This window comes from Rhea americana, unplaced genomic scaffold, assembly GCF_003343005.1.
Source record: "Rhea americana isolate MKP2758 unplaced genomic scaffold, rheAme1 scaffold_76, whole genome shotgun sequence".
Classification (NCBI taxonomy): Eukaryota; Metazoa; Chordata; class Aves; order Rheiformes; family Rheidae; genus Rhea; species Rhea americana.
The window spans coordinates 2,284,270-2,308,235 of NW_028186934.1; the positions used below are offsets into that span (position 1 = coordinate 2,284,270).

General features: G+C 40.3%; 1 protein-coding gene across 7 annotated transcripts in view; it reads right to left on the reverse strand.

Moving 5' to 3' along the window:
• Positions 1–931: 931 nt before the first annotated feature.
• The window catches only part of LOC146585816 (uncharacterized), a 194,676-nt gene continuing 171,641 nt past the window's right edge, over positions 932–23,966 (reverse strand). For 2 of the 7 annotated variants that reach the window (XM_085322262.1, XM_085322259.1), the window contains 12 exons: positions 22,420–22,545; positions 21,202–21,330; positions 20,481–20,609; positions 18,821–18,952; positions 14,349–14,477; positions 13,237–13,362; positions 12,392–12,520; positions 10,037–10,168; positions 9,547–9,675; positions 8,784–8,909; positions 6,483–6,611; positions 932–5,796 (listed from right to left, as the gene is read on the reverse strand). In XM_085322262.1, the coding sequence (XP_085178388.1) occupies positions 5,717–5,796; positions 6,483–6,611; positions 8,784–8,909; positions 9,547–9,675; positions 10,037–10,168; positions 12,392–12,520; positions 13,237–13,362; positions 14,349–14,477; positions 18,821–18,952; positions 20,481–20,609; positions 21,202–21,330; positions 22,420–22,545 (1,496 nt within the window). In that variant the 3' untranslated portion in view covers positions 932–5,716. The remainder of the gene's footprint in view (positions 5,797–6,482; positions 6,612–8,783; positions 8,910–9,546; positions 9,676–10,036; positions 10,169–12,391; positions 12,521–13,236; positions 13,363–14,348; positions 14,478–18,820; positions 18,953–20,480; positions 20,610–21,201; positions 21,331–22,419; positions 22,546–23,966) is intronic. The other 5 variants (XM_085322265.1, XM_085322264.1, XM_085322260.1 and 2 more) reach the window with 4 other exon arrangements.

Sequence of the window (23,966 nt, forward strand, 5' to 3'; positions counted from 1 at the left end):
ACTGCAATATTTGGAACCGGAAGGTTAATGTGGTAATGTAAACTGTTTCTTTAAATGGTTAAATACTACTTCTAATAACAAAATTGTTGGGCAAATTGCAAGAATTAGAGGACTATCTGTATAATATATGGTAAGGACAAACCAAACAAACTGAACAACATTTTTCTTTGTCTAAAACTATATGAAAAACGAAGTAAACCACATACGAGTAAATCCTGCACTACTACAAAGCTAAAATAAAGAACTGTTTGCTCTGAAATTTAAAAATAAATCCAAACCTGTAAAGCTGTTCTCCTAGAATCTAGTTAACCATATATGTCTACATTCTTTTTTTTTTTTWATCTGACAGCTTGATATACTGTCCCCTCTTTGTTACACATTTTCAATTCAATTTAGCATGCTACTTCCAATTAAACACCACACACTTATTGCATTACTTGGCATTAAACAGGCACATGTGTTCCCTTAGTTCCTGCCAGGGCGAGAAGACAATACCCTCAAGGTGAACAAGACTATTTGTATGGCAAGTATTAGGCTCTGGGAAGTGTCCAAGAAGTCTGATGGAAGCCTGCAGGTGTGCGGTTTCAAATGCCTTCAAAGTACCTAATGCCCAAGTCTTCCAGAAATGTTACACTTCATAACCATCGTCTTCCAACAAGATTTATGCAGTGTTTTGAATACTTGTAATACTCTGGAGTCTGTGTGCCAGAAACCTCTCCTCGCTGGAGAAGCTGCTCTGGTCAGTGCTCAGGGATCTTTATATATAACCATTTATATTGGCCACATCGCTATTATTTATTATATATAAACTACTAAAAGCAGGTGTGATTTCTGTGTGTTTGCTCTGAATATAAATTAGTTCAACAGAGTAAAATTTAATCCATAACATAAGCCTATTGTGTTAAGATTATCAAAAAGGAGAAAACAAGAGTAAGTTTTAATTACATGTTTATAAAAAATTGACTTCCTTTCACTATTACACGTGTACAACAGAAAGTACAATACAGCTTTGAGATACACTCCTCCCCATATCCTTTGAACAAGGGTTATAAATTCACTAAGACACACTATTGCTATGCAAATGCTTATTAAAAATGATTAAAGAAGCAGAATAAACAATTTATGTGCTACCAGTCTGAAGTGCTTTGTTTACCTCTGGAAATTGCTTTACTGTGCTAGAATTTAAAGCTTTGACCCTGCAAAAGATTGACCGGGCACAACCGTCGCTCACGCGGGGAGCTGCTGCAGTCAGCTGCAGGTCACCGTCCGTGCATGAAACCTCTTCCACGGTCTGGGGTCTGAAAGGGTTTCCGGCCTAGCTGTAAAAAAAATTTACACGAGGGTGGGAGGATCGAGGTTTCCTGGTGCACCAATTCCCTCCAGAACTCTTCCTGAGCTTTTCTCTGCTCTGATAAAAAACTAAGCTCTAACAGCAACGCCGTTATTTGTCATCGTTAGATCAACAGTATGAAGCCACCACGGCTCCAAAATGTGTCTCTGGCTCCTCTGGAAAGGACACAAAGGTATAATTTCCATGTTTGTCCCCTTGGCAACTTCTGATACTGTGATGGTTATTACTTACACAAACAGAAAGCTGCAGCCAATCAAAATAATATGGTTGGCAAGAAATCTGGGCAAACTTTAATAGCAATGGTTCTTCAACATAAAAAGGATAAAAGCAGAATAATAATTTTTGGCAGCAGAAGCAGGGAATTTTTAAAATTCTGATTGTTTTCCTATGAGGATAGCATTATAAATACTGAAGTCTAACTTAAAACATGTTGTTCTGGTTTCATGAATTCACATTGAATAAAATTCCACTGGATCCTCTGAGTTACACTCATTTCCATTCTTCTTAAACTGAAGTTATCTGGAATATACAGCAAGGTAAGACAGTGGAATTTGGCACAGATTGTATATTCTAAATAATTTAAATATTCTTCTGAAAGAAGCTCTGTGTGTGTGCAAGTGTGTTATACCGGAATACAAAAAGTGCTCTTTTCAAGGAGGCTTAATTAATTTTGGTCTTTTGGGAAACAGATAGCCAAGAAGGGCATCCACCAAGTGGAAGATGCACATAAATTTAAATACAACATTCACTGAAGTTTTCACTTTCATTTTCAACAAGCTTTGGTGTTATATGTGGCCCTGACAGTCTTTGACTAGGAGCTCATGAACCAAACAGAGTAATAAAACTCACTTGTCACAAAATGAGTCTAAGGAAAATTCCATGCAGTCTAATAAAGGATATTTTGTAGGAACACAGTCATGTAAATTATTTGATCTGCAAAAGAAGCAGCATCAGAAGATATTAATGCTATTATAAGCCAGTAAACTTTCTTTATTAATAGATAATGATGTAACATTTGGCTCTTCATCTAGAAAACGACATCAAATGACCGCTCTCCACGCCTTCAATTATGAAAAAGTGAAAATCTGAAGATCTACGGATCCAAAAAAAAGACATAAAAGTCTTCTTTTAATGTTTTGTAGTATTTAGTTTTGATTTTTACCTTTTTATGATTTATTCTATGTTTTGGAACAGAAAGTTATACTGAGCTCCAGATCAGAATGATGTGTTTAACAGCACTGAAGTGAACTTTTTTTCCCAAGGCAAATAACGTAAGAAACTACGAAGTATTTTGAAGGAGGAATTAGTMAAAAAGATTATTGCATGTAAATAGTTTTGTAGGAATTAGCATTTTCTAATTTTAAAAAATTGTTTGCTGAAATATTTCCCAGGCAGATCGGGTCTTTAATTCATTGGCACAAACTTGATAGCAGTCACTTGTAATACATGTTTCATCATGCATCTAGAACTGAGAAATTCTTTAAAAATACTTAATACAAAATATGTTATTTCCTTTATAGTACATATTTACAATTCTAATATTAAGGCACTGCAGAAAATGTAAACAAGTATACACAGGTGAAAAGAATATGGCTTCAGGTGTAAAGAATATGGCATCAGAAAGGACTCTCGATCAGCTGCTCTAATCCCATTTCAGTACACCTAGATAAGAAAACCAGGCTATTTTGTACACTGCTGCCAAAGAGCAAGATGTTCTTGCTCTTTATGCATTAGCGGCTGTGTAAATGTACCAGATGCTGGGCCCACTGACATCAGGCGTCTCTCCCTAAGCTAACATTTCGGATGTGCTGGGATGAGTAGAGCAGAGGATCACCAAGACTATCAGCGGCTGGAGGACACGTTGTTCAGGAGGGGCTGAGAGAGCAGGGGCTGTTCAGTCTGAAGAAGACAAGGCTAAGGAGAGGTATTGTTGCTGTCTTCAATTACTCCATGGTGACTGAACACAAGATGAAGCCCTCTTCTCAGAGATCATGAAGTGAATGAAATGAAGAGTGATGAACTCTTCTCAGAAGGGCACATTGAAAGGATGAGAGGCAGCAGACAAAAGTTGCAACATAGGAAATTCTGGTTCAATAGTAAGAAAAAAAAATTCATGAGGGTGGTCAAGACTAGGGAGAGGGCCCAAAGAGGTTGTGGAATCTCCACCTCTAGAGATATTTAAAACTCAGCTGGATGAATCTCTGAGTGACCACATTTTGCTTTGAGGTTGACCATGCTTTGACCAGGAGCCTGGACTGGATCTCCAGAGATTTCTTCTAACCTAAATTATTCTATGAAAAACAGTGAATACAACACAATGCTTGTATTACTATTGTAGTTTGGCTCTTTGGCAAGTGAGTGGTAAATACACTGGTGAGCTCAAAAGAAGTCAGTTGCTTGACTCAGATGTTTTTCTTCCAGCAGTTAACGGCATGATATCTAATTGTCCTCTCAGACAAGATTTACCTTATTAGCTCCAATTCACTTAAGTGAAATGACTCCTGATTTACACAGTTGTGAGCTCAGACCCAGGCCAGCACATTTCCGAAGGAACATTTAAAATGTCACAGCGGACAGAACAGGCCTACTGAGAACCACACGCTTCYGACTAGTTGGGTGAAAATGATAATTTTGACACATTTACATCAAGTAAATTTTCTACTAATATTCATAGAGCTACAAAGAAGAAATGACAGGGGATCAGAATCAGTACCTGTGATTTTCCGTCTGAAAGCACAGCTGGTTAATTAATACGGTCACAGGCGCAAATATCTTTACCATGTTCAGAATGACTTTTAACACCCATGAAATAAAGAATAACAACAATAAGCCTTCCCTTAAGCTTGAAAAATATGTAACAAACTTGTTTTGCTTCCAAACAATCACAGTTTGAATTCAAGTTCCAGGTGAGCAGAAGTCACTTATTTCTTACTGGACACTTAATGACTGCAGATTTATTTAAGACCTGAGGTGAACCTTGGGGTAACTCTTATTTCATCTACTCATTACACAACTGCAATAATAACAAACATTTTTTTAAAAATTGCAAGTTAGCATCAATTATTGCAACTTTGTCTCTTCTAAGAGGAAAATCTTTTCTTGCAGAGAGGTAATTTATTGTGCTATATTGATGGCAGATTGAATAAAAGACTGCAACTGCTTGTACTAGAGTATCTAAAGAGCCCATGATCCTGATATCTTTTGTAAGTGCACTTTTTATCTAGTCGGATTGAAGACGTTACTGCATAGGTTTTGTAACTTCTAATAGACTTAAAGAGAGGTATAAAGTTGCACCACAGAATCAGGATATTAAAACAGAGTGCAYTATTTCTTTAAAATGGCTTTGTCCTATATTAAAGAACAACCTGTTAAAATAGACAAAATAGCACCAAAATGTCTTCRTTGTATTAACTGACCAACAGCAGATGTCGATGGGTATCAGGACTTTTTAAAGCTGTCTTCATCAAATTATTGTGTAGTAAAAGCACATTACGTTCCATTGCATAAAGAATACACAAGAATCTAAACTAYGTGAAAATCGTTGATCCTGCTTGCTATCTCCATTCTCCATCCAAGATAAAGCTCTTTTCTGTGTTAGAAGATACTGTTTTGTGAGAACTGCWGCATAGTTTGACCTGACAAACCACTGAGAAACTCAAGTTTCTCAACAGTCAGAAGACAGAAGAATGCAGAAAGCCAGACAAGCCTGATAGATAGCATCCTAATTTTTGGAAGRCAGACTCAGATGTAAACGAGATATAAACTGACACCTTCCTGTCTGTGAAATTCGTGCAAGAAATGTGGAACATAGATTAATTAACAACTGAATGAGGACTGTAGAGAAATCTTCATCAATGACAATTTTAAAATTAGACTGGACATTTTTCTTTAACATATGATGCTATTCAAAGAGGAATTAACTCAGGGATTTTGCAGTAGATCTGTATCAGCTTCATGATCTATGAAAAACTTCTCATTTAACTTCAGTCTGGTTGTCAAGTGGGTTTAGACAGTCACTTAAACTTGGTGCAAGCGACTCACTGTAAGTTGATAYGTTCCATACTGTTTATCCTGATACTTTGGAGCTGGTTTTACTAAAAATGTGTCCAAGCTTTCAAACAATGAATTGTATTATAAATCAGAGAGAATGTCCAGTTCAGATTAATTGAGGGGTAAGAGAATAGGAATAAATACATAAAACAGATTCGACTTTCTAAAAGGATCCAGCTACAAAATGGCCTCTGTAGTCTTCCATAAGAAGTGTGAATACTTCAGTACAATTCAAGCTGAATTGGATAGCCATTTTCATATCCAAATTCAAATACCGTCTGTGCATATAAAACAGTTCATTTATTAATCCAAATGTTACTGTTGCAGAGCTCTTGGAAAAATATTCTCTCTTTCTTGGGTTTGCTCTTCATAAAAAGGAAGCTTTGGAGGGCCACCTAGAGAATTCAGTAGAAACACAGTTGTAGGTCTGTATAATATAATTCTGAAATCCTATATAGATTATACAATTTAAACTTAAAAATAATTTAATACACTATACCCTTCAAAAGAAAGTAGACAGCTGAGCTACACTGACTTCCCCACAGAGACAGACAGAACAGGTACAACAACAGTAAAAGCATCTCTCAAATAGAAAGTTTACAAAGTGTTTGCTAAATTACATCCATTCTAATATGTATGGTATCGCTAAGCAAGTCAGCCATGATTAGATTACAAGTAGGAGGAAACTTTCACACAGTACTACATAYCATTTAAGAAGAGAAACGATCCAAATTTAAAATAAATCATTTGTGATACTTTGGTGAGTTCTTCAGCATCTTCACAGAGCAATCAGAATCTATTTGTCAACGTGTTATCTACTCATCYGGCCACTTACCACACTTACTAACTCCTGGCCTCTTAGGAAGGCAGCACACRTGGATACAACACTTCCAAGCAAAGCTGCTGCTACCAAGGGCTCTGCRTTTTTCCACCAGAGATGGCAATGCAGAACAGCTGAACCCTCTACTGCCTCACACAGCCTGGCACTGTGGCTGCGGTGCCTGCTGCTGAGCACGGGTGATATTCCTGCCTAAACCACCATGGTCAACACATGATGTTTTCTCCTTCCAGCTTGCATTACCTTCTTCGCAGGTTGGCCCCATCCATGTGGCTGGGCATATGCAGTTCCCATTGTAAGGATTGCACTGGGATTTGTTGGCACACTGGCAACGCAGAGAGCAGTCCGGGCCGTACCGGTCCCACCTGCATTCTGGAAGGACAAAAGTGTTTACAAGGAGGGGTACGCTCCCCTAACAGCATCCCTGTGCGATGGCTGCCCTACACTGAAGAGCCCCCTGCAAAGTGTATACCAGTATAAAACCACAGGATCCCCACCAGCRAAAGGGATCTTGGGATTTGCTGAGGAAAGTTACTGTCAACGTAGCGGATCCACACGCTCTCTCCCATATATCTATCTCATATATACTCATAYATCTTATATCAATCACACACAATTCTGCTGACAAATCAAACACACGAAACATCTTACTCCARTCTACCTTCACTGTAAAGGATGAACAAACACATTTCATGCCTATGCTGATAAATTCTCATGGCAATTTTTCCAAGYTGTTTATGCACTCAGACTATAGGCACCAAGGAAAAGTTAGCAGCAGGTCACAAGGCAGGGTGCTAAATACCCTGTAAACAATAGCCCTCTTTCCTTCACCTCCCTCAAACCACTGTAAATAACGGAGGTGCTTGCTTTCTCACCGGCCACCGCTCGGTAAATGAAAGCGCTGCTGAGGGCGGCATCAGCTGCAGCCCCAACACGTGGGAGAATTCCTCCGCTGCGCTCTGAAGCTTGGCCTTTTCAATTAGGAAATGTTATGAGAAAAGGTCTCCTCGAACACCTCTGGACCTGACTTTAATTTATGTAATACCACATTTTCATGTTAATAACAATGTGTATTTAAGACATCTGTTTGGAAGTCTGCAATGTTAATTTACTACAGAAAAAGAGAGCCCATAAAAGTCTGTTATATTCTCTCTCTCTTTTTTTTTTAATTAACATTTTGCCTGTTTAATGGGTGCTTTACCAGAGTTCAAATTAAAATCAGGCCTTTTATCTTTATGGCTGTTGCACAGTCACAGCTGCTCACAGTTATATCACAGATGAACTGAGCCTAATTGAAAATAAAAATGCAAATAAAACCTACCCCATAACAGCTTTTCATGGATGGAGGCTACCCTAGCTGATTTAAGAAAAATAAAAATGACTCCTATAGTTTGCACGAAGCAAAAACTTGTTTCATATTTTTGGTGCTGAGCTTCCCCCTTGCGTTTTATTTCTGCCTAAAATTTCATGGGAATAGACTCTGGATTCACAGAGCCTTACTCACTGCATATTGTGGTTGGGCTCTCCAGTCGGCCCAGGGCCTGCAGATTGAGTTACTTTGATTTCTGACCACAGGACAGTGCAGAGAAGGTAGCAGATCATTTTCCTTTTTAGTTTTTGGGTTGTACTTAAACTCTCAGCAATTACTTAACTCTTCCTTGCATTAAGAGCATGATGTTCAGAATTGTTTCCTGCCCTACCTAGAACAAAAGGAGAACCAGTATTTCCCAGATGTGATTCTGGAGCTCAGGGGTATTACAGCTCTCTGTGTGAGCCTGCAGTATTAGCTCATGGACATTCATTCCTGTTAGCATGTTTGCTATGACACGAGGATTCTTTTTAATTCAGTGATTGCCATAAATTCACATCAGCATTACTGAGACCCRAATCTGGCTCAGRAACTTTAACTATCATTAGTGCCTCTAAACTCTGCAATGATTTCATCGGGACACAGCATTTTGGTTTGTTTTTTTTTACAGTAGAATTTTCTCACCTATTTTTATACCCTTGTTACGGAATAATTCTGTCTTTGTGGGCCAACTCATTACCAAAGACACAGTCCAATTGCCTGTGCTGCAAATGAGGGAATTTTATTTGGATCAAATGTTCGCAGACTACTACTGTGTCCCAGAGCCAGAAATAGCTGCCACAGGTCCCCTACTCCCCCACCTACACGTGCAATTGGATCCCTTCATACCCGCCTGCACCCCTGTCAAGCATCTTTCCGTCACGTCTGCAAAACTGCTCCTTGCTCTATTTTCTTAGTATATTCTTGAATAATGAATACTCAATGAAACTCAGCGTCAACGATTTCACAGCTGACCCCCACACAGCGCTCCTACCAGTGTGTCAATTTAGGTGTTGATTAAAGCAAGAGGTGCACCCTGTTGACAGAGCTGTTTAATCTGTAAGAGAGTAAGTAGTTAAAAGTGTTCATGGATACGCTAATACAGTAAATGGCCTTTCACAATTATGCTTAGACCAACAGGTCATACAGGTTTAATTATGCATAATCCAGCCCTTAGAAAACATCACTGGTCTTACCAATGTTGCATTTGTCTCCGGTCTTCCCAGGCGGGCAAAGGCACTTTCCAGTTACTGGATCACAGGGAACTCCTCCACAGTCACACCGAAGCTGACACCTCTCGCCAAACCACCCAGCATCACAGCCTACCATAAAGAGCACTTTTTCAGATGCACTGCATATGTGAACTGCAAGAAATACATTAGTTCAGAGGAGTTTTTCAAGGATGTCTCACAGGACAGCTCATAAACTCTGAACTGAACCCAGTATAAATGCCAAATTTAATGAAGAATGGAATATCATGGAATAGGCATAATATTTATATGATCTCTCTTTATGTTGGTTTAGTCTAATCCAACCTATCAAAGGTATCTGTAAATCTGTCCCAAAAACGTAACTGGCACTTATTTTCATTTTTAATTAAAAGTCTTTGGAAGACTATTCCATAACACTCAACTAGTTTAACATACACCTATTTAATAATCTTATTTGAAATTTTAGAAGCAAATTTAAAATCAGTAAAAGAACTCATTTTTAATAATCAACATGTGGAACTCATTGCTGCAAGACATCATGGAGACGAGGACTTTAACTGTATTAATCAGAACCAGGTTAGTTTATATATAAGAGAATGGGAACATCCAGCTATAGAACAGGTAAACTATCCCAAATTCACGTTCTGGGTATTCATAAAGCTAAAAGTTTGGATAAAGTTGATCTTAATGAAGTGAAGTATTTGGGTAATGACACGATTTTTTTAAAAAATTAGATGTGTGTAAGTACCTTTTTCACAGTAGACACCTTGATAACCTRAAGGACAAATACACTGTCCTGTCACTGCATTGCAGCTAGCTCCATTTTTACAGGCACATGCATGAAGACAGCTTAGCCCATAAAATCCAAAGGGGCACCCTGAGAAATGAAAAGTGTCAAATGAGGAAAGTTGACGAAGAAAAACATACATCCCTTTAAAATCCTGGGTATTCTCTGCTATGTTACCTGGGAGCCAACGAAGTTGCTATATGCTATAACCTCTAATAACCGTGTGCTTTTAAATTCACCGCCAACACCCCTACTGCCAAAGAGATACATAGGTTATCCAGATCCTGAAGCAGCCTGGTGACCTGGGATGCCCCCCTTCTTTTTTTTTTCTTTCTTTTTTTTTTTTTTTAACTGAACCACAAAGGTGTTTATATGACTGCTCTGAAGATCCCACATAGTTTTTCTGTTGGAAAGCAGACTACTCGGGCTGCTGCAGGGGTTGTCCACTTACTGTGCTCGCAAGCGTGGCCGTAATAACCTTCGGGACACTGGCAGCAGCCCGTGAACCTGTCGCAAGTGCCGTTGTTCTGACACGGGCAGGCCAAGCGGCAGTCAGGTCCGTATTTACCMGGGAGGCATTCTGCTGACAGAGGAGGAACAACAGAAAATCTTTGATGACCTCACACGGAAAAACACTTGCATACCCGCCTTTATAGCTGAAATCTAATGGCCATATAATAGCTTGTAGTGCTGAGATGAACATTTGTTACGAATTTCCCGCTCCCACTCCCTTCTGCACATTGAAGACGCAGCATTTCTGCACAATTATGATGTATTTGCTTGTTTTTGTGAGAAATGTTTTAGATGGTTGCACAGCACTCAATTTCCTTGTGCTTTTAATAGTCCATCTTTTTTAATTTGTCTCTTCATGTAGTTATTGCTGGAAAAAAATGTGTTTTGTAAGATCGCATAGTAAACGGTATCTTCTCTACTATTCTCCACTATCTACAGCAATATTTTCTTACAGGGACTTATAAAAGCTACATCACAAAATTAYAGCTTTTCTTGGTCTATGTTGTCATTAGAGTTCACACTGCTCCAATTTCTGAGAAAAACAGAAGGACCTCTGCTTCACACATAGTGACAGACATTCCATGTGCAATTAGATATCTACTTTTTCAGAACTAAACAAGTCTCAAATTACTGAAAGTCAAGTCATGCAAAAATGACTGTGTCAATATAATTAACCTATGCATCATTTCTGCAGAAGTTAACTTCACCATTGCTGTGGTAATTTGAATCTGGTGCAGACTGACTTAAATGAGTGTGACCATCCAAATAATCAGATTCRTAAGTCTGCAAATGTCAGACAAGCCTTTTTCTATATCTTTCAAGAACATCATATCTAATCAGTAGGAAAAAAAAAAGATGCATGACTGCAAGATGCCTTTCAGGCAAAACATGCTGAGAACCAAGCTGAAGTGGAAATCAAGTTTTCCAACAGCCTGCCTAACTATATCAAGAGATAAACAGTGCAGATATTTCTAGCGATACAACGTGCAGTTCTTTATGTTGTGTGCRCCCCTGGCCCTTGAAACCAGAGACTTTTTACCGTAGCACATCTGTAAGATATACACATGATCCACTACTCTTGGACACCTGCCTGGCCCCATAAAGGCTTTGCTACCCACAGGCAGCCKATGAGTTGTTACAGAGATTTCAAGGAACAGACAAATAAAGGCGAACACCCATGGTCTACACAACCTGCCGGTCAGTTATTGGTAAACCACACTTTTCTGGGGACTTCTCTGAGTGACTGTCCACAGCAGTATTCACACTGTGAGTGACTCCATGTAGTTAGCATTTTTTCTCCCTGCTCCTCCCTTAACACACATGCATGTAGAGGGTCTCTGAGTCTTTTCAGGTGCAAAGTGGAATAATTCCATAGAAGAATTCTGTTAAAAACAATGTCATTTTTGGATAGCTCTGTAATGACTGATTCTTGCTATAGCTATAGAGGTGGATGTTTTACAGATGTCAGGGAAGGAAACACTGTAAATGAACGACCTGGAATGTGTTTGGGGAATTGCACCATGGCAGTTAACAATGTGGTGATGACACTATCTGTGAACTCAGAACTGACTATTCATTTGACATCATGTCATAAAAATCATGATTTCCTGCACATTTAATTCCATAACTACACCGGTATCTCTTGATCTGGAGAGACAAATGGAAACACAGAAATGCAGAATGACTTTGGGGAGATAGGAAGAAAGGAAAGACACATGAAAAGAATCTGTTGTGGGCTGGCAAAAGTGTTCCTGAGCTTGTTCTGTTGAAGCACGTTCTTGCATTGTCTAAAGATTGTCACAGAGAAGAGACAGCAAGGCAATTGCAATTGCTTAGGACAGATGTTGCCAGGACTGTACTAATAAGGGAAGTCAATATATGGAAAGTTTAACTGCTGTCCAATGTCAAAGGGAAAAGACAAAGAAGAATAAAAAATGTAAGAAAAAATAAGGGAGATGATTGGCTTCTGCTGACCTCAGATGAATGTGTGAAAGGAGGTGCAAAACAAGGTTCCCATGAACAAAAAAAACCATGAAAGATGGACAGGAGGAGATGTAAGACATCATGCAAGGGAAGTTAGGAGAATTYCAGAGCAGGATTCATGAGGAAAGTGTCTCCAGAAAAATACCTAAAGCTTTAACTTGGGGTTATTCTGCTTGACAGAAAACTAAAGAGATGAATACAGCCGTGAGGGTGTCTACTTCAGCAAAATTTGCCTCATTTTGAGGGTGTGTAGGTGCTGAAAACCCCTGCTTGAATCTACATGTTCACCATCACCAAAGCAGAAAATTACCTTTCTCACAAGAGCTTCCAGTCCAGCCAAGGCCACAAGTACAGGTCCCATTCACTTGATCACAGACACCACCGTTCTGACAGGTACATGTCAACTGGCAGTTGGGGCCATATTGTCCCTGGGGACACACTACAGAGAATTAATAAAGTTTGAAAAAAAGATAATAGCATCACAAAGAAAGATGAAAGYGACAGGGAATAAATACAGATGCATGCTCCCTGTACAGCAGCACAAGTACCTGGTGCAACAAGGCTGTGGGATACGCGCAGTTCTTCGCTGCATGTTTATTAGCAGTTTAATCCAAGCACTCCCTGTCTCACCTCATCTCCTCACACTCCATTTTGCTCCATTTGCTTTCTTCCCCTTGTCCTGTCTCTCTCAAGCCTTTTCTTCAGTACATCATCTCCCTTCACTTTTTCAGTTCAAGCAATTTGCTTCTAAATTTAGTCCCAGCCATCCACAGTGCCCCACACTGCTCACCTTCTGTGGTATGAGCTATCCTCTCTGCCCTGTCCTAGGTTCACACAGCATGTTTAGACTGCAATCTCTGAGAGCCCTGACTTCTTCGGCTTTGCAGAAAACTAGTGTAATGGTACCAATGGTGGTGGGGCCAAGCAGAGAGGTCTGGGCAGGAGATGGGGGGAGGATAAAGAAGGACTAAGGGAGTAGAGAGGGACAGGAGTCAAGATCCTGTGAGGTAGAGCAAACCGCAACATTAAGTAAAGCTTGGCTTCAAAAATGTTGGGAAACACAGCCACAGACAATGCTTGGCACAGAGTTTTATTTGCTGGTTGTCCCAAGGACATGCCCAGCTGCCGGGATGACCGCGGGTCCTGCTTTGTTACCTTGCTGACAGCCAGCTCCCGTTTGGCCAGGAGGACATGTGCACTTGCCAGTCCGTGGGTCACACTGACCTCTACCACATGAACAGAACAGGGCGCAGTCCTTCCCATATCGATTTTCAGGGCAAGCTGAAGGAAACAGACTTTTTATTAAGTATCCTGGGYGTCCAGTGCCAGCTTTCATTTTTAACAGAGGCAGCACTCTGCAGAGCTAGCTTCATTTTTATTCCAATTAACAGGCTTCAAAACAACAACTAAGAAAACAAAACCCATCCAAAGATATGACAACTTCTTCCTCTGAAAAGTTTTTATAAATGTCCTCCATGCTTTCACGTGGAACATTTGGTAGCTTTTTCCAGTCACCACAAAGGTGACCGTAGAACTGCAATGTCAGCTAGTTATGCTTCCAACAAAAGGATTCCTTCTTTCCTTAATATTGATGCTGCCCTGTATTAAACAGCAAACTTTTAGACTACTGAATTAAAGCGTTGCTTTTCTGTGATAAGCTGAAGAGAACTTCAGAAAGTGATTGAAAATGACAAAATATTAGTTAAGCTCTGATTATAAAACCTGTACAGTCTGCACAGGTATAGCAAGTGGATACACCAAAGGCCCAGCATTTATCCATATTAGGATATCCATATTAGGAGATCACAGTTTTGGAAATACTACAKAAATTCAGCCACATAACCCAGCCCTAAAGTAAAAAGGGAAGAGTAGGGTTGCCATGGAATCCTTACCAGCCTTGCCATGACAAAACTTGAACTTTTTCCCATTTACTGAAAATAATGTCACCATAGCGTGAAGCAAAATATTGAGATAATTTCTCAACCTTCTCTTGGACAGGAAGAAGGAACTTGAGCAATTCACGCTGAGCTGTCTCTAGAAATAAATTTGGGCAAGCAGGCCATAATCCTGGGATGAGTATCCTTGCTTCCACACATAGAAAAGAGAGGGAAAATATTTTGCAAAAGAATTTTTACTGAGTTGGAATCCTGATTTACAATTCAAGCAAGTGTTAGCTGGGATCTGTCTATTTTTATACCAACAAACTATTATCTGAATTATTCTCAGTGCTGCTTTTTAAAAGAAGCAGAACATGAACGTTGGCTTACTTTTGCTACAGTCAGCTCCAATGAAACCAGGCGCGCAATCACAAGTTCCCGTCACAGGGTCGCAGTGGCCTCCATTCATGCATTTACAGGATTTTTGGCAGTATGAACCGTAAGTACCTTCTGGACACCCTGTTTAAAAAAACAAAACAAAAAAGCAATCAGGCTATGTAGCTAGTGAGACCATTGCATTTCCTGTCATAAGCACTTTTTTTTTGCAGATAGAAAGAAAAGCCAGCCTATTTTCTTCCTGGATTTCTATTCCAAATCAGCCTGTTTCCCTTTCTCCTTCCAAGGCAGAGATGGATGAAGCCTTGGTCCATCTTCCTTTGGGCAACAGTAGTCTTTCAGGTGTTGGTCTGGAGGACCAGTTCTAGCTAGTGGGTCAGATCTTCTTTTTTTTTTTCTTTTTTCAAAAACGTTTACATAGTAAYGTAGTACAGTTTGTTTCCTCTCTAATCCACTCTTCCTCTCCAAATTGGAATTTGCATTGCTCTGTCCAATCTAGTGGGCTGTGGATACGAGACTGCAAAAATGTGTATGTGACAGCAACACAAGAGATTTCAAGAGAGACCTTTTCAGAAGATAGATACAAGGTACATACACTTCACAGGCAAAGCGAGAAAATTGTCTGAGAAAAGACAAGCTGTATTTTGTAATAATCCAAATGAACATTAGACCTGGACAAACTGCCAAACCAACATCACATGGCTGTCCATGAACAAGTTTTCTGAGTGTTTTCTGATAGTGTGTATTTCTGTTTTCTTTTTGGATAGCTGATTTTGAAGGAGTGCTGAATACAAAATTAGGAAGACACCCTGTTATACTTAGCTTACTTCTTCAAGATACTCCTCAAAAACACGAGGGCCAGAACTAGGAAAAGTCTTGGGCACAGTTCCTAGGCATGAGCCTCTAGCTATCATGGTTGACTCCAGGGTGCTAAAATTGAACTCTGGCGACCATCCTCCCAATTTTCCAAGGCTAGAAACAGAATATAGATGACCGCAAGGGGGAGAAGCTACCGCGCTTAGAGCAACAAAATATGAACATGGTTCAACAGTTGCACTCATACTACTACCTCTAAATGACATTTCCTTGCTCCTCCTTTCCTTATCTTCCCCCACCTCACCAAAGGAAAGAGAGAGAAGGAAAGAGAGAGTGCACACGCGCAAGACTGACATTATGCTACATCTTTAAAGGGATTTTTTTAAAATATAACTGAAAATGGGCTTTTGCTTGAATCAYGATGACAGGTCATCAGGACCAAATAGATAGATACGCTTTTACGACATGCAGACACTCTCCCAGCCCTTCTCAGCCAGGCTTTCTTCTCAATGAATACTTTGTCATCAGTGCTTCCTTCTGTCAGTACAGAAAATTTGTTTCATATGCAAATCCTGGCATCGAAGAATGATCCCCAAAGCATCTATTTAATTTCTACCAAGAAATGAAGCTAAGGACACACCTCAATTCAATAATTTAGTCTGGACTCTAAGCAAGTTTCCTTCTCCTCCCCTTTTCCCTTTGGTCATCATTTGGCTTTTCTCTTTTTTAATTCTGTTTCCTACACTCCCAGCTATGCTGCTTCTCCTTGGCAAAGCTTTCAGAATTGGTCTTCAGTTCAAAACTAACAAGAGCTGTTTCATAACTAAAAGGGGATGCAGTAATTCACTTCCTACAGATTTATTTATCCTTGCAGTATTTTATTTATTTCATTTCAACAGGGAGCAACACAAGCAGGGCAAACACATCGGCGGCAACATTCACGTGATTATTAACAAGGCTGTCTCATCTGTTACCACTTTGCAAAAGAACTTACAYGCAGACAGCTAGGGCAATTTACACAGTGTCCTGCCACTTAAGTAGGCTCTGCATTTACAAAGAGGGTTAGCCTCTAACCACCAGTTATCTAATAAAGACATTTTCTAATTTAACAGTTTCCTGTGCATCTGACTTATGTTTTTGTGAGAACGGCAGGAACTGCAGCCAGATTTCTAACTCATTTCCTGATCTTTTCCTTCTGGTTTGGGTGGGTTTACCATTACTGAGAGTTCCTAAATCTTTTCATACCAACTGTGTACACTAGGGCTTTCCTTACCAATATTACTAATTGCATTGCCAAAAAAGGCAGTTTTGATGTATCTGGTTAGCTACAGCTTGAAGGTGAAGTTGGTGAGATCTTTTTGGCTCACAGTTCATCCAGCTCAGTAAACAGCACAGAGATACAGTGTCATTTTTTCTATCCATTACACCACCTCTTAATGTTTTCTTTTTTTCCCTAACTTCACCACACTCAAGTATACCTGCCCGTCCATCGAGTTACAGACAACTGATGGGAACCTCATTGCTAGTTTGCCTGCTTCCTTTGTATCCTGCCAAGAGACTATTTCAGTTCTTCACTCCAAAATTTGAGAACATGAAAGCCTAGTTGCTTTTGGCTCCTGGAAATTTGATTTCCCAGCCAACTACACCTTTTATAGATATTTTCTTGAATCTTTTTTCACAGTACTATAAATATAGCAATAGTTGCCAGAAACCATTTCCAGCAGCATCCAACCACATGTTGACTGGACTGAAGCCCATTTAACTTCTTTGGGAGCGGCTCCCTACACTGTTTTTAATATTATATCGAAAGCTTCTTCATCATGGAGCAGCCCCAAGTCTATCTGTAGTTGGATCAGCATTCTGAAATGAGGAGAATTTCCTCCAATTTCCTCACGCTAGCTATCTCTGGTTATCAGACAGTGCAAGTTCAGAATCAGGCCCATGATGTCTCACTTCATTGACCTATATGTAAAGATAATTTACATGTAAACTGCCTTGCTTCCATTTTCAAGTTTCTACATATCGTCAAAAGTTACAAGAGAATAAGGGAAAATAAAAGAGAGGGACAYGAGAGAGAAATTTTCCTCCTTTCTGCCAGTGATACAAAGATACTTCATTAACCACCCATTAAAATTTTAACAAAACTGAATCTATATATTGAGAATTTACTCTTCAAGATACTGTGTATTGTTGGAATCTAAGAGAACACAGCACCATGAAGGATCCTGATCTTGTACACCACAGATTTAGTCCCATCTACACAGAACTATATGGCAAAATCCTCTTTGCAATAAGACACAGATTTCACTTTGTACGGGACTTCTTTTACATCAGCACTTCAGTATAATATTTTCATAATTTATATTTGGAAGTAAAATCTTAAGGATCTAAGCAAACTCAAGACAGCCACTATAATCTATGGAGATTCAGTACTGTATACAAAGATAACAACTATTGCAAGATTACTACATAAAAGGTAATAGGCTAACCATGATTAAGTCTTTTAGAACAGCACTGTTAAATAGCTAATCTCTTCTACTGTTCTACTATAATATTTATTATAATCTAATTTATAATGGATCCAGACAGCTCTAATCTAGATTTTTAAGGCCGAATTTTGATCTCACTTACAGTGAGAACTGATGTACAAAAGAGAACAGAAACAATCCTTACATATTAGTTTCTATTTATTTTAAAGAATGACTTGTGCTAACATGATGGCAATACAAACTTCCATCTCTCAAATCTGTTCTTCTTACCAGTTTCTAGTCTATGAAAAAAAACACAGACTTAACCCTCACTAAACCTGCACATATTGCAGCTGGCCTTTGTATCCAAATCCTCACCCAAAAAAGAAAGCAAACTAAACAGAGCCATTCTGTATTCCTAGGAAAGGAAAATCAGCATTTGCCAACGAGAGAAAGACTGAACTTGAAAGACGACAGCCTTTTATTTTTTTTATGAGACTATTACAAGCCACAAAGTAGAAACAAAATTAAAGTTGTAAATAAAAAGGTAATTAACTGTCTCCTTTTTTGGATACTTCAGTATATGTTTCTTATCAGTTGCCACATTCCACCACAAACAATTTTACAGATGTCCTAAAATACCAGCATGAGGCATGTGGATCTGGGAATATTTTTTATGATGGAGTGTTCAGCCAATTGGCATTTTGTCCTTTACACTAGTCACCATTTTTCAATCCAGAGTAACAATTTGTTTAATTTGATTGTTCCTCAGAAGGCTCTACAACCTGACTTTATGAATCACTTAGATTTATTGCCAGTTGCAGCTTGTTGTTTTATAATAACCATTTATCCTTACTTGAGCACTCAGAGATTTCGGGAAGCATTTTGGCCTAGGTATTTTGGAAAAAAAAAAAGAGCTATATAACAACCTTATGTAGCTGAAGATGAGAGTTGTAAAGGCAGAGAATTGTACTGACATTCTTCAGCGTGGCATGAAATTGGACAGAATTTCGCCAGTAAATGATTCTGATCTCCAGTTATAAAAAAATAAAGGAATCTTTGCAACAAGGCAGGCATTGTTATTACTGTACATTAACACAACCTATTACTGTATCTCAGGCCATGCTGGAGGTACCGATAAAGATGAATTCAGAGGGTCAGGACGTGCTTCTGCATACTCACTGCGGTCACACCGGGCCCCGTGGCGCCCCGGGAGGCAGGAGCATCTGCCCGTCACCGGGTGACACTGCTCATTCTCTGCAGAGCACTGACATACTCGGTTACAGCTCCTACCGTACGTGCGCGGTGGACAAGCTTGGGGAAGAGGAAATGTAAACCAATAAATTAAATTTGTCTTGGTAAATATAGCACTCAAACAAAGAGCAAGCTCAAATTTATTAAATAAAATCCCTGCCTACAGAAGTATGCTGTCCTCYGGGACTTCAGATTTATTACATTTACTTGGGGGTTACTTCACTGCTTGATTTTGTTTCGTTCAGTCAATTTGTGTCCAACTGTCAAGGGCCAGATACAATTTTCTTGTCACTAGAGAAAATCATAGGGAAATGTCAGGTAAAATTGACTAAAATAACAGTATAATTCACAAGGGACCAGGTGCATGGATAAAGACATTCTACCTTTTGCAGAGAGTTTAAACTTGCAAAGCTGCTTTAGCACAAACATTTTTTACACGTTGCATTTTGTCTGCTACAGCCACATTGTCAGCGTTTTTTGGCCTTTCCATGTCTAATTCTTATATTGCTGCTCCCTACAGCATTTCCATAGCTCAGACCWGCTTCACAGGTAATGTAAATAGGCGTAACAGATGTAGCTGACTGCTTTTAAGCCAGGCAAGGCTGACTTCGGCCATCCCTTGCCTGCGGAGGTGGCTCAGGCTGCGCTGAAGGCGGGCTGCCCGGAGACGCTGCGGGATGGGAGAGGCTGTGCGAACAGGAGGGCAGCCCGCGGCGCTGCGCTTCCTGCTGCAGGCAGGAATAACGCGTATCCCACGAGACAGACGAGCAGCAACCACTGCTGGCTGGAGGAGCAATATTCATCAGCCCCAGATCCTGGCTTTTCTCCCCCCCAAGAGCAGCAYAAGCAGCAGCCAAGCCCAGTCTCCAGCAAAGCCACGAGGGGCAGCAGCACCATCACCGCCTCTCTGCCCCAACTCAGCAACGTGCCCAGGGCCAAGCACGGTGGTTACTTACATTCCTTCTATTAATTTCCAACCAGTTGCTTTAGTTGTGGGTCAGGATTTATAGTCTTTTAGTGAAAGATATGGGACACAAAGTCAGAGTTATGCAGCCAGGGTCACAGAGTAAGCCTGCTTTCAAAGACAACTCCAGACAGCCAAATTCAGCATTGAATAAAACTAGATAATGACATTTCCATGAACTCTTAACAGGCCAGAATACAAGTTCTCTCACGGGGAAAAGGCCAAAAGAAAGCAGAGTTCCTGCCTTACCCACGGCAGAATGACCGCCACTGACAGGGCGCTGAGCTGAGCTGGCATCTCCTCATTCTATTTTTATGGAGTTCAGTCCCCAGTTGCTCTCTGCCAGCCTGAGAGCTGCAGACCTCGAGCAGGAAGACCTCGCTAACCCAAACAGTGCTGGGAAGAGCGGGCAGAACTGGCTAAACCAGTGGGTCAGTGACCGGCAGCAGAGAGGTGCACCTTGATTCCACGTTCTGGCTCTGGTCCGTCTTCGTTACTGTAAAGTTCTTCTGTCGCTGCCTTTCCGGCATCAATTAACTCATTGTGTTTCTTTAATTTCAGATATGAATTGATCTCCTGTAGTTTTTACCAAGGAAACTATTTACATTCGTACAAACAACTTACTCTTTTCACAGCCGTAGCCAGTAAATCCTCGCGGACATCCGCACGCTCCAGTTACGTGATGACAGGGGGCACCCGCAGGACAAGCGCACCGCTGGGCACAGCTCAGGCCATAGTAGCCTGGCAAGCAAGCTGGAATGAGGGGACAAATTCTGGTTGGGAGAGGTGGCAGAGCACAAGGATGACTGAAAACTACCGCTCTTCAACTGATCTGCTGCCGCTATCCACGTGAGCACTTCAGAATGTGTCCAACAGTGAGGCCACGCAAGTTAGCACAAATCCAAAAAAAGTTCAGGCTAACACATTACACTTGACAAATAGAGGTAAGAGCATGTCGAGAAAGAGTTTGCAGAGTAGGGTGGGGGTGGTTCTTTTTAAAGATGCTTTAAGCAGATAGAAGAGCCAAGTCTTTAGAAATCAAAAGCCAGATTCAGCACGGACTTCATCTGGTGACTGCCAAGATCTGGCCCTCTATGCCATAAATAGCATCCATACTTTCAAAAATTGAAGCAGTTCAGAGAGGAGAATGAAATATCTTCAGAATAACTCCAGGATGACTTACAAAGAGGAGAAAAATTATCAGAAACCTACAGAATAGATACAACAGTTCTATGAGGTGGTGAGAATTTCAGAGGAGTAATGCAGGAATGAGAGGATCCTGTCACTGGATCAGGATCTAACAACAATCAGAAGTTCTCTCYTTAAACTCCTAGCAGATACTCACGTTTGTCACACTGCCTCCCTCGCCATCCCTTTTCACAGTGACATGCTCCAGTCTGATGGTTGCAGGACAAGCTGTGCACACAGTCACACCGTTCCTCGCACTGCTTCCCAAAAAATCCAGAGGGGCAGACTGAGAGAGAGTGAACACCAGTTCTTTCTATTGCACGTGAAGCATCAGTCATTGACAAATAGGTCAGCATATTTTTCTTCTTAGACATAATGATGGACACTACGAAGACTGTATGTCCAGAAAATATAATTGAAAGAGAATATACCAAAAATATTAAAAGCCCTTATTATTGACTATTAGTCAGTCTCTACATGAAGATTTGCAAAGACTTAGTTGTAGTCTAAAGTACAAATCCAGATCATCTCTACAGAAACAGTAATGTCATCTGTTTTTATGCTGTCATGCAAATGGAAGGAGGAATAATAACTGTTTCTATAGTGAGAATACATTGTGCCTAGGTGCTATTTTCCACCTTATAGGTCTTTCATTTCAGTGATCAAAGAGAATGTGTGGCCTGAAGAAATGGCAGATCCACACTGCAAAGGTCCTTACAGTTCTGACCAGTGAGGCCTTGTGAGTTCTCAGCACCTTACGATGCATCAAAAAATCGCTTGTGGCTCGTAGAAGTCACAGCACATCAGAACCAAAAGCAGATATCAAGTCATCTGACACCTGCTGTTTCCAAGACTTCTATTTAAGGGACTCATATGGATCTAAGTATGGCAGACATCTATTTTAAACCTGAGCAATCTGGACTGTAGGTCAGGTATGGAAGTTAGGATGCAGTTTGAACCATTATGGTCTGATTTCCTGAGCTTCCCTCATTGACACACAGAAGCAGTAGCACGTGGTTGGGTGCAGGCTGATCTGGCAAAATTTCTTTACAACTGACTTTCTTTAATATACTTCAATGTATCTGTAAGGTAGAGAAATACCTTTGTTTTCTTAGCAGTCATGGTACAGAAGTAGAAGGGGATTAAATGATTCGGACAAGGGCATGTGTTTGTCATTGAGCAGAGACCTGTCTCCAGAGCTCCTGAGAAACATGGGGAACTCTTGCACTTTCATGATTTTACTGGCCTACCAAATAATAAATATTGAGATACAGAAAAACCTATAGAGAAACTGACTCCATATGCTAGAGGCAGAAATGGCTGACTGCAGAATAAGCTGTTAAAAAAAAGCATCAGAAGGAGAAAATACTCATACCAATATCACAGTGGTCCCCAGTCCAGCCTGAGTGGCAGATACATTTCCCTGAAAGYCCGTCACAGGCTCCGTGGTGACAGCTACAGTTCTGCTCACAGCTGTCTCCATATCTCCCCTCCTCACACTCTGCAACGAGACTGGGAAGACTGACAGAAGGCAAGACTCGAAGGGGTCCAGCGAGATCAAACTTATGCCTCTGAAATAAGGCAAGCGATCTACGCTGTTCTTAAAAGCCCTCAGTAACAGAGACTCCGAAACCTCCCTAGGCAAACTGTTCTAGAACGACACCATTTTCATCTTGGGGAATTTCACTGATTTTATTTTTTCCCCAATTTGAGACATTACCTTTCTTCCCTGTCTCCAAGAGACACAGAGAATACTTTATTCCTCTCCTTTGTCCAACAACTTTCTACAGATTCGAGCATTCTTATCATCTCTCTGCTCAGCCCCATCTTCTTTGACTAACCCCAGTTCTTTTAATGTCTCCAAACAAGAGGCTTGGAGAGCCGCTACAACCCCAGTGATTATGTAGGTGCTGTCAGAGCTACAACAGAGTAAGAATGGAGGCCAAAACTTTCAAGGAATTACATTAATATAAAACTGCTCTGGGAACAAAATATGTAAAAGGGCAGGTGACAAAGACAGGTAACTACGTCTCCTGTAGATGAACTCAAAATTTTCTGTTCAAACTTATAATAAACATATTTTGGGTCCTTCCTCTTAGCCTTCTCAACACTAAGGAATCTAGCTATTGATTTCCCTGTTTTCAGCATTCCTTTATACAGTGCACTTAAATCACAATTACTTTTATAACAAACAATTGATCTTGCTATGCACAGCTGGCTGATGACATTTTTCAGTTTGTCTATTTTTAACTTAAACAAGTTTATTCATTCTCATCACAGCTAGTTCCTATGGAGGGATCCTGATTTTTGGCACCAAAACCAAACACACCTCTCGTGCTGAAGTGGCACCTGTCTGAGATGTTAGCAGGAGTAGGTGCTCACTCTGCAAAAGGACGGTCACTAGAGGATATTGGGAGACTGCTCACTCCTCCTCGCATATTTGTACCGTCTCCTTCCTTCCAAAGGGGAAGAAGTACAGAAACCACCAAAAGTATCATTAAAGAAAAAGGGTATGCTTGACACCATCTTTATATTTCACGGTGGCTTTTTTATTTTTGTATTTGTTTTGGATTGTCTTGTATTTGTTTTGGAGGCCCTTAAGCAAAAACAGGAAGTTTTAGATCGTATTGGACACATCAAGAAGAWAGGTTTGGTGCATCTAAGCTTTTTATTCCTTTATGGAAAGCCTTTTTATAYTAGGTTCTAAAGGGGGACCCCTTAATTTCTATACTCCTCAACCATCGCTAGMTTTCATTCTCTTAACCATCCTTCTCCCTGTTACACTTCGCAGCAGCAGCTGCTTGTTCGGAGGCATCTACTCCAARTCCTAGTGCGTGCAGAGCAGCAAGCATGCCACAGCTTGGCAGTCCCTGCTCTGTGGCACTGCTAGGATACCAGGGAGGYGAAAAAGCAAGGAATCTC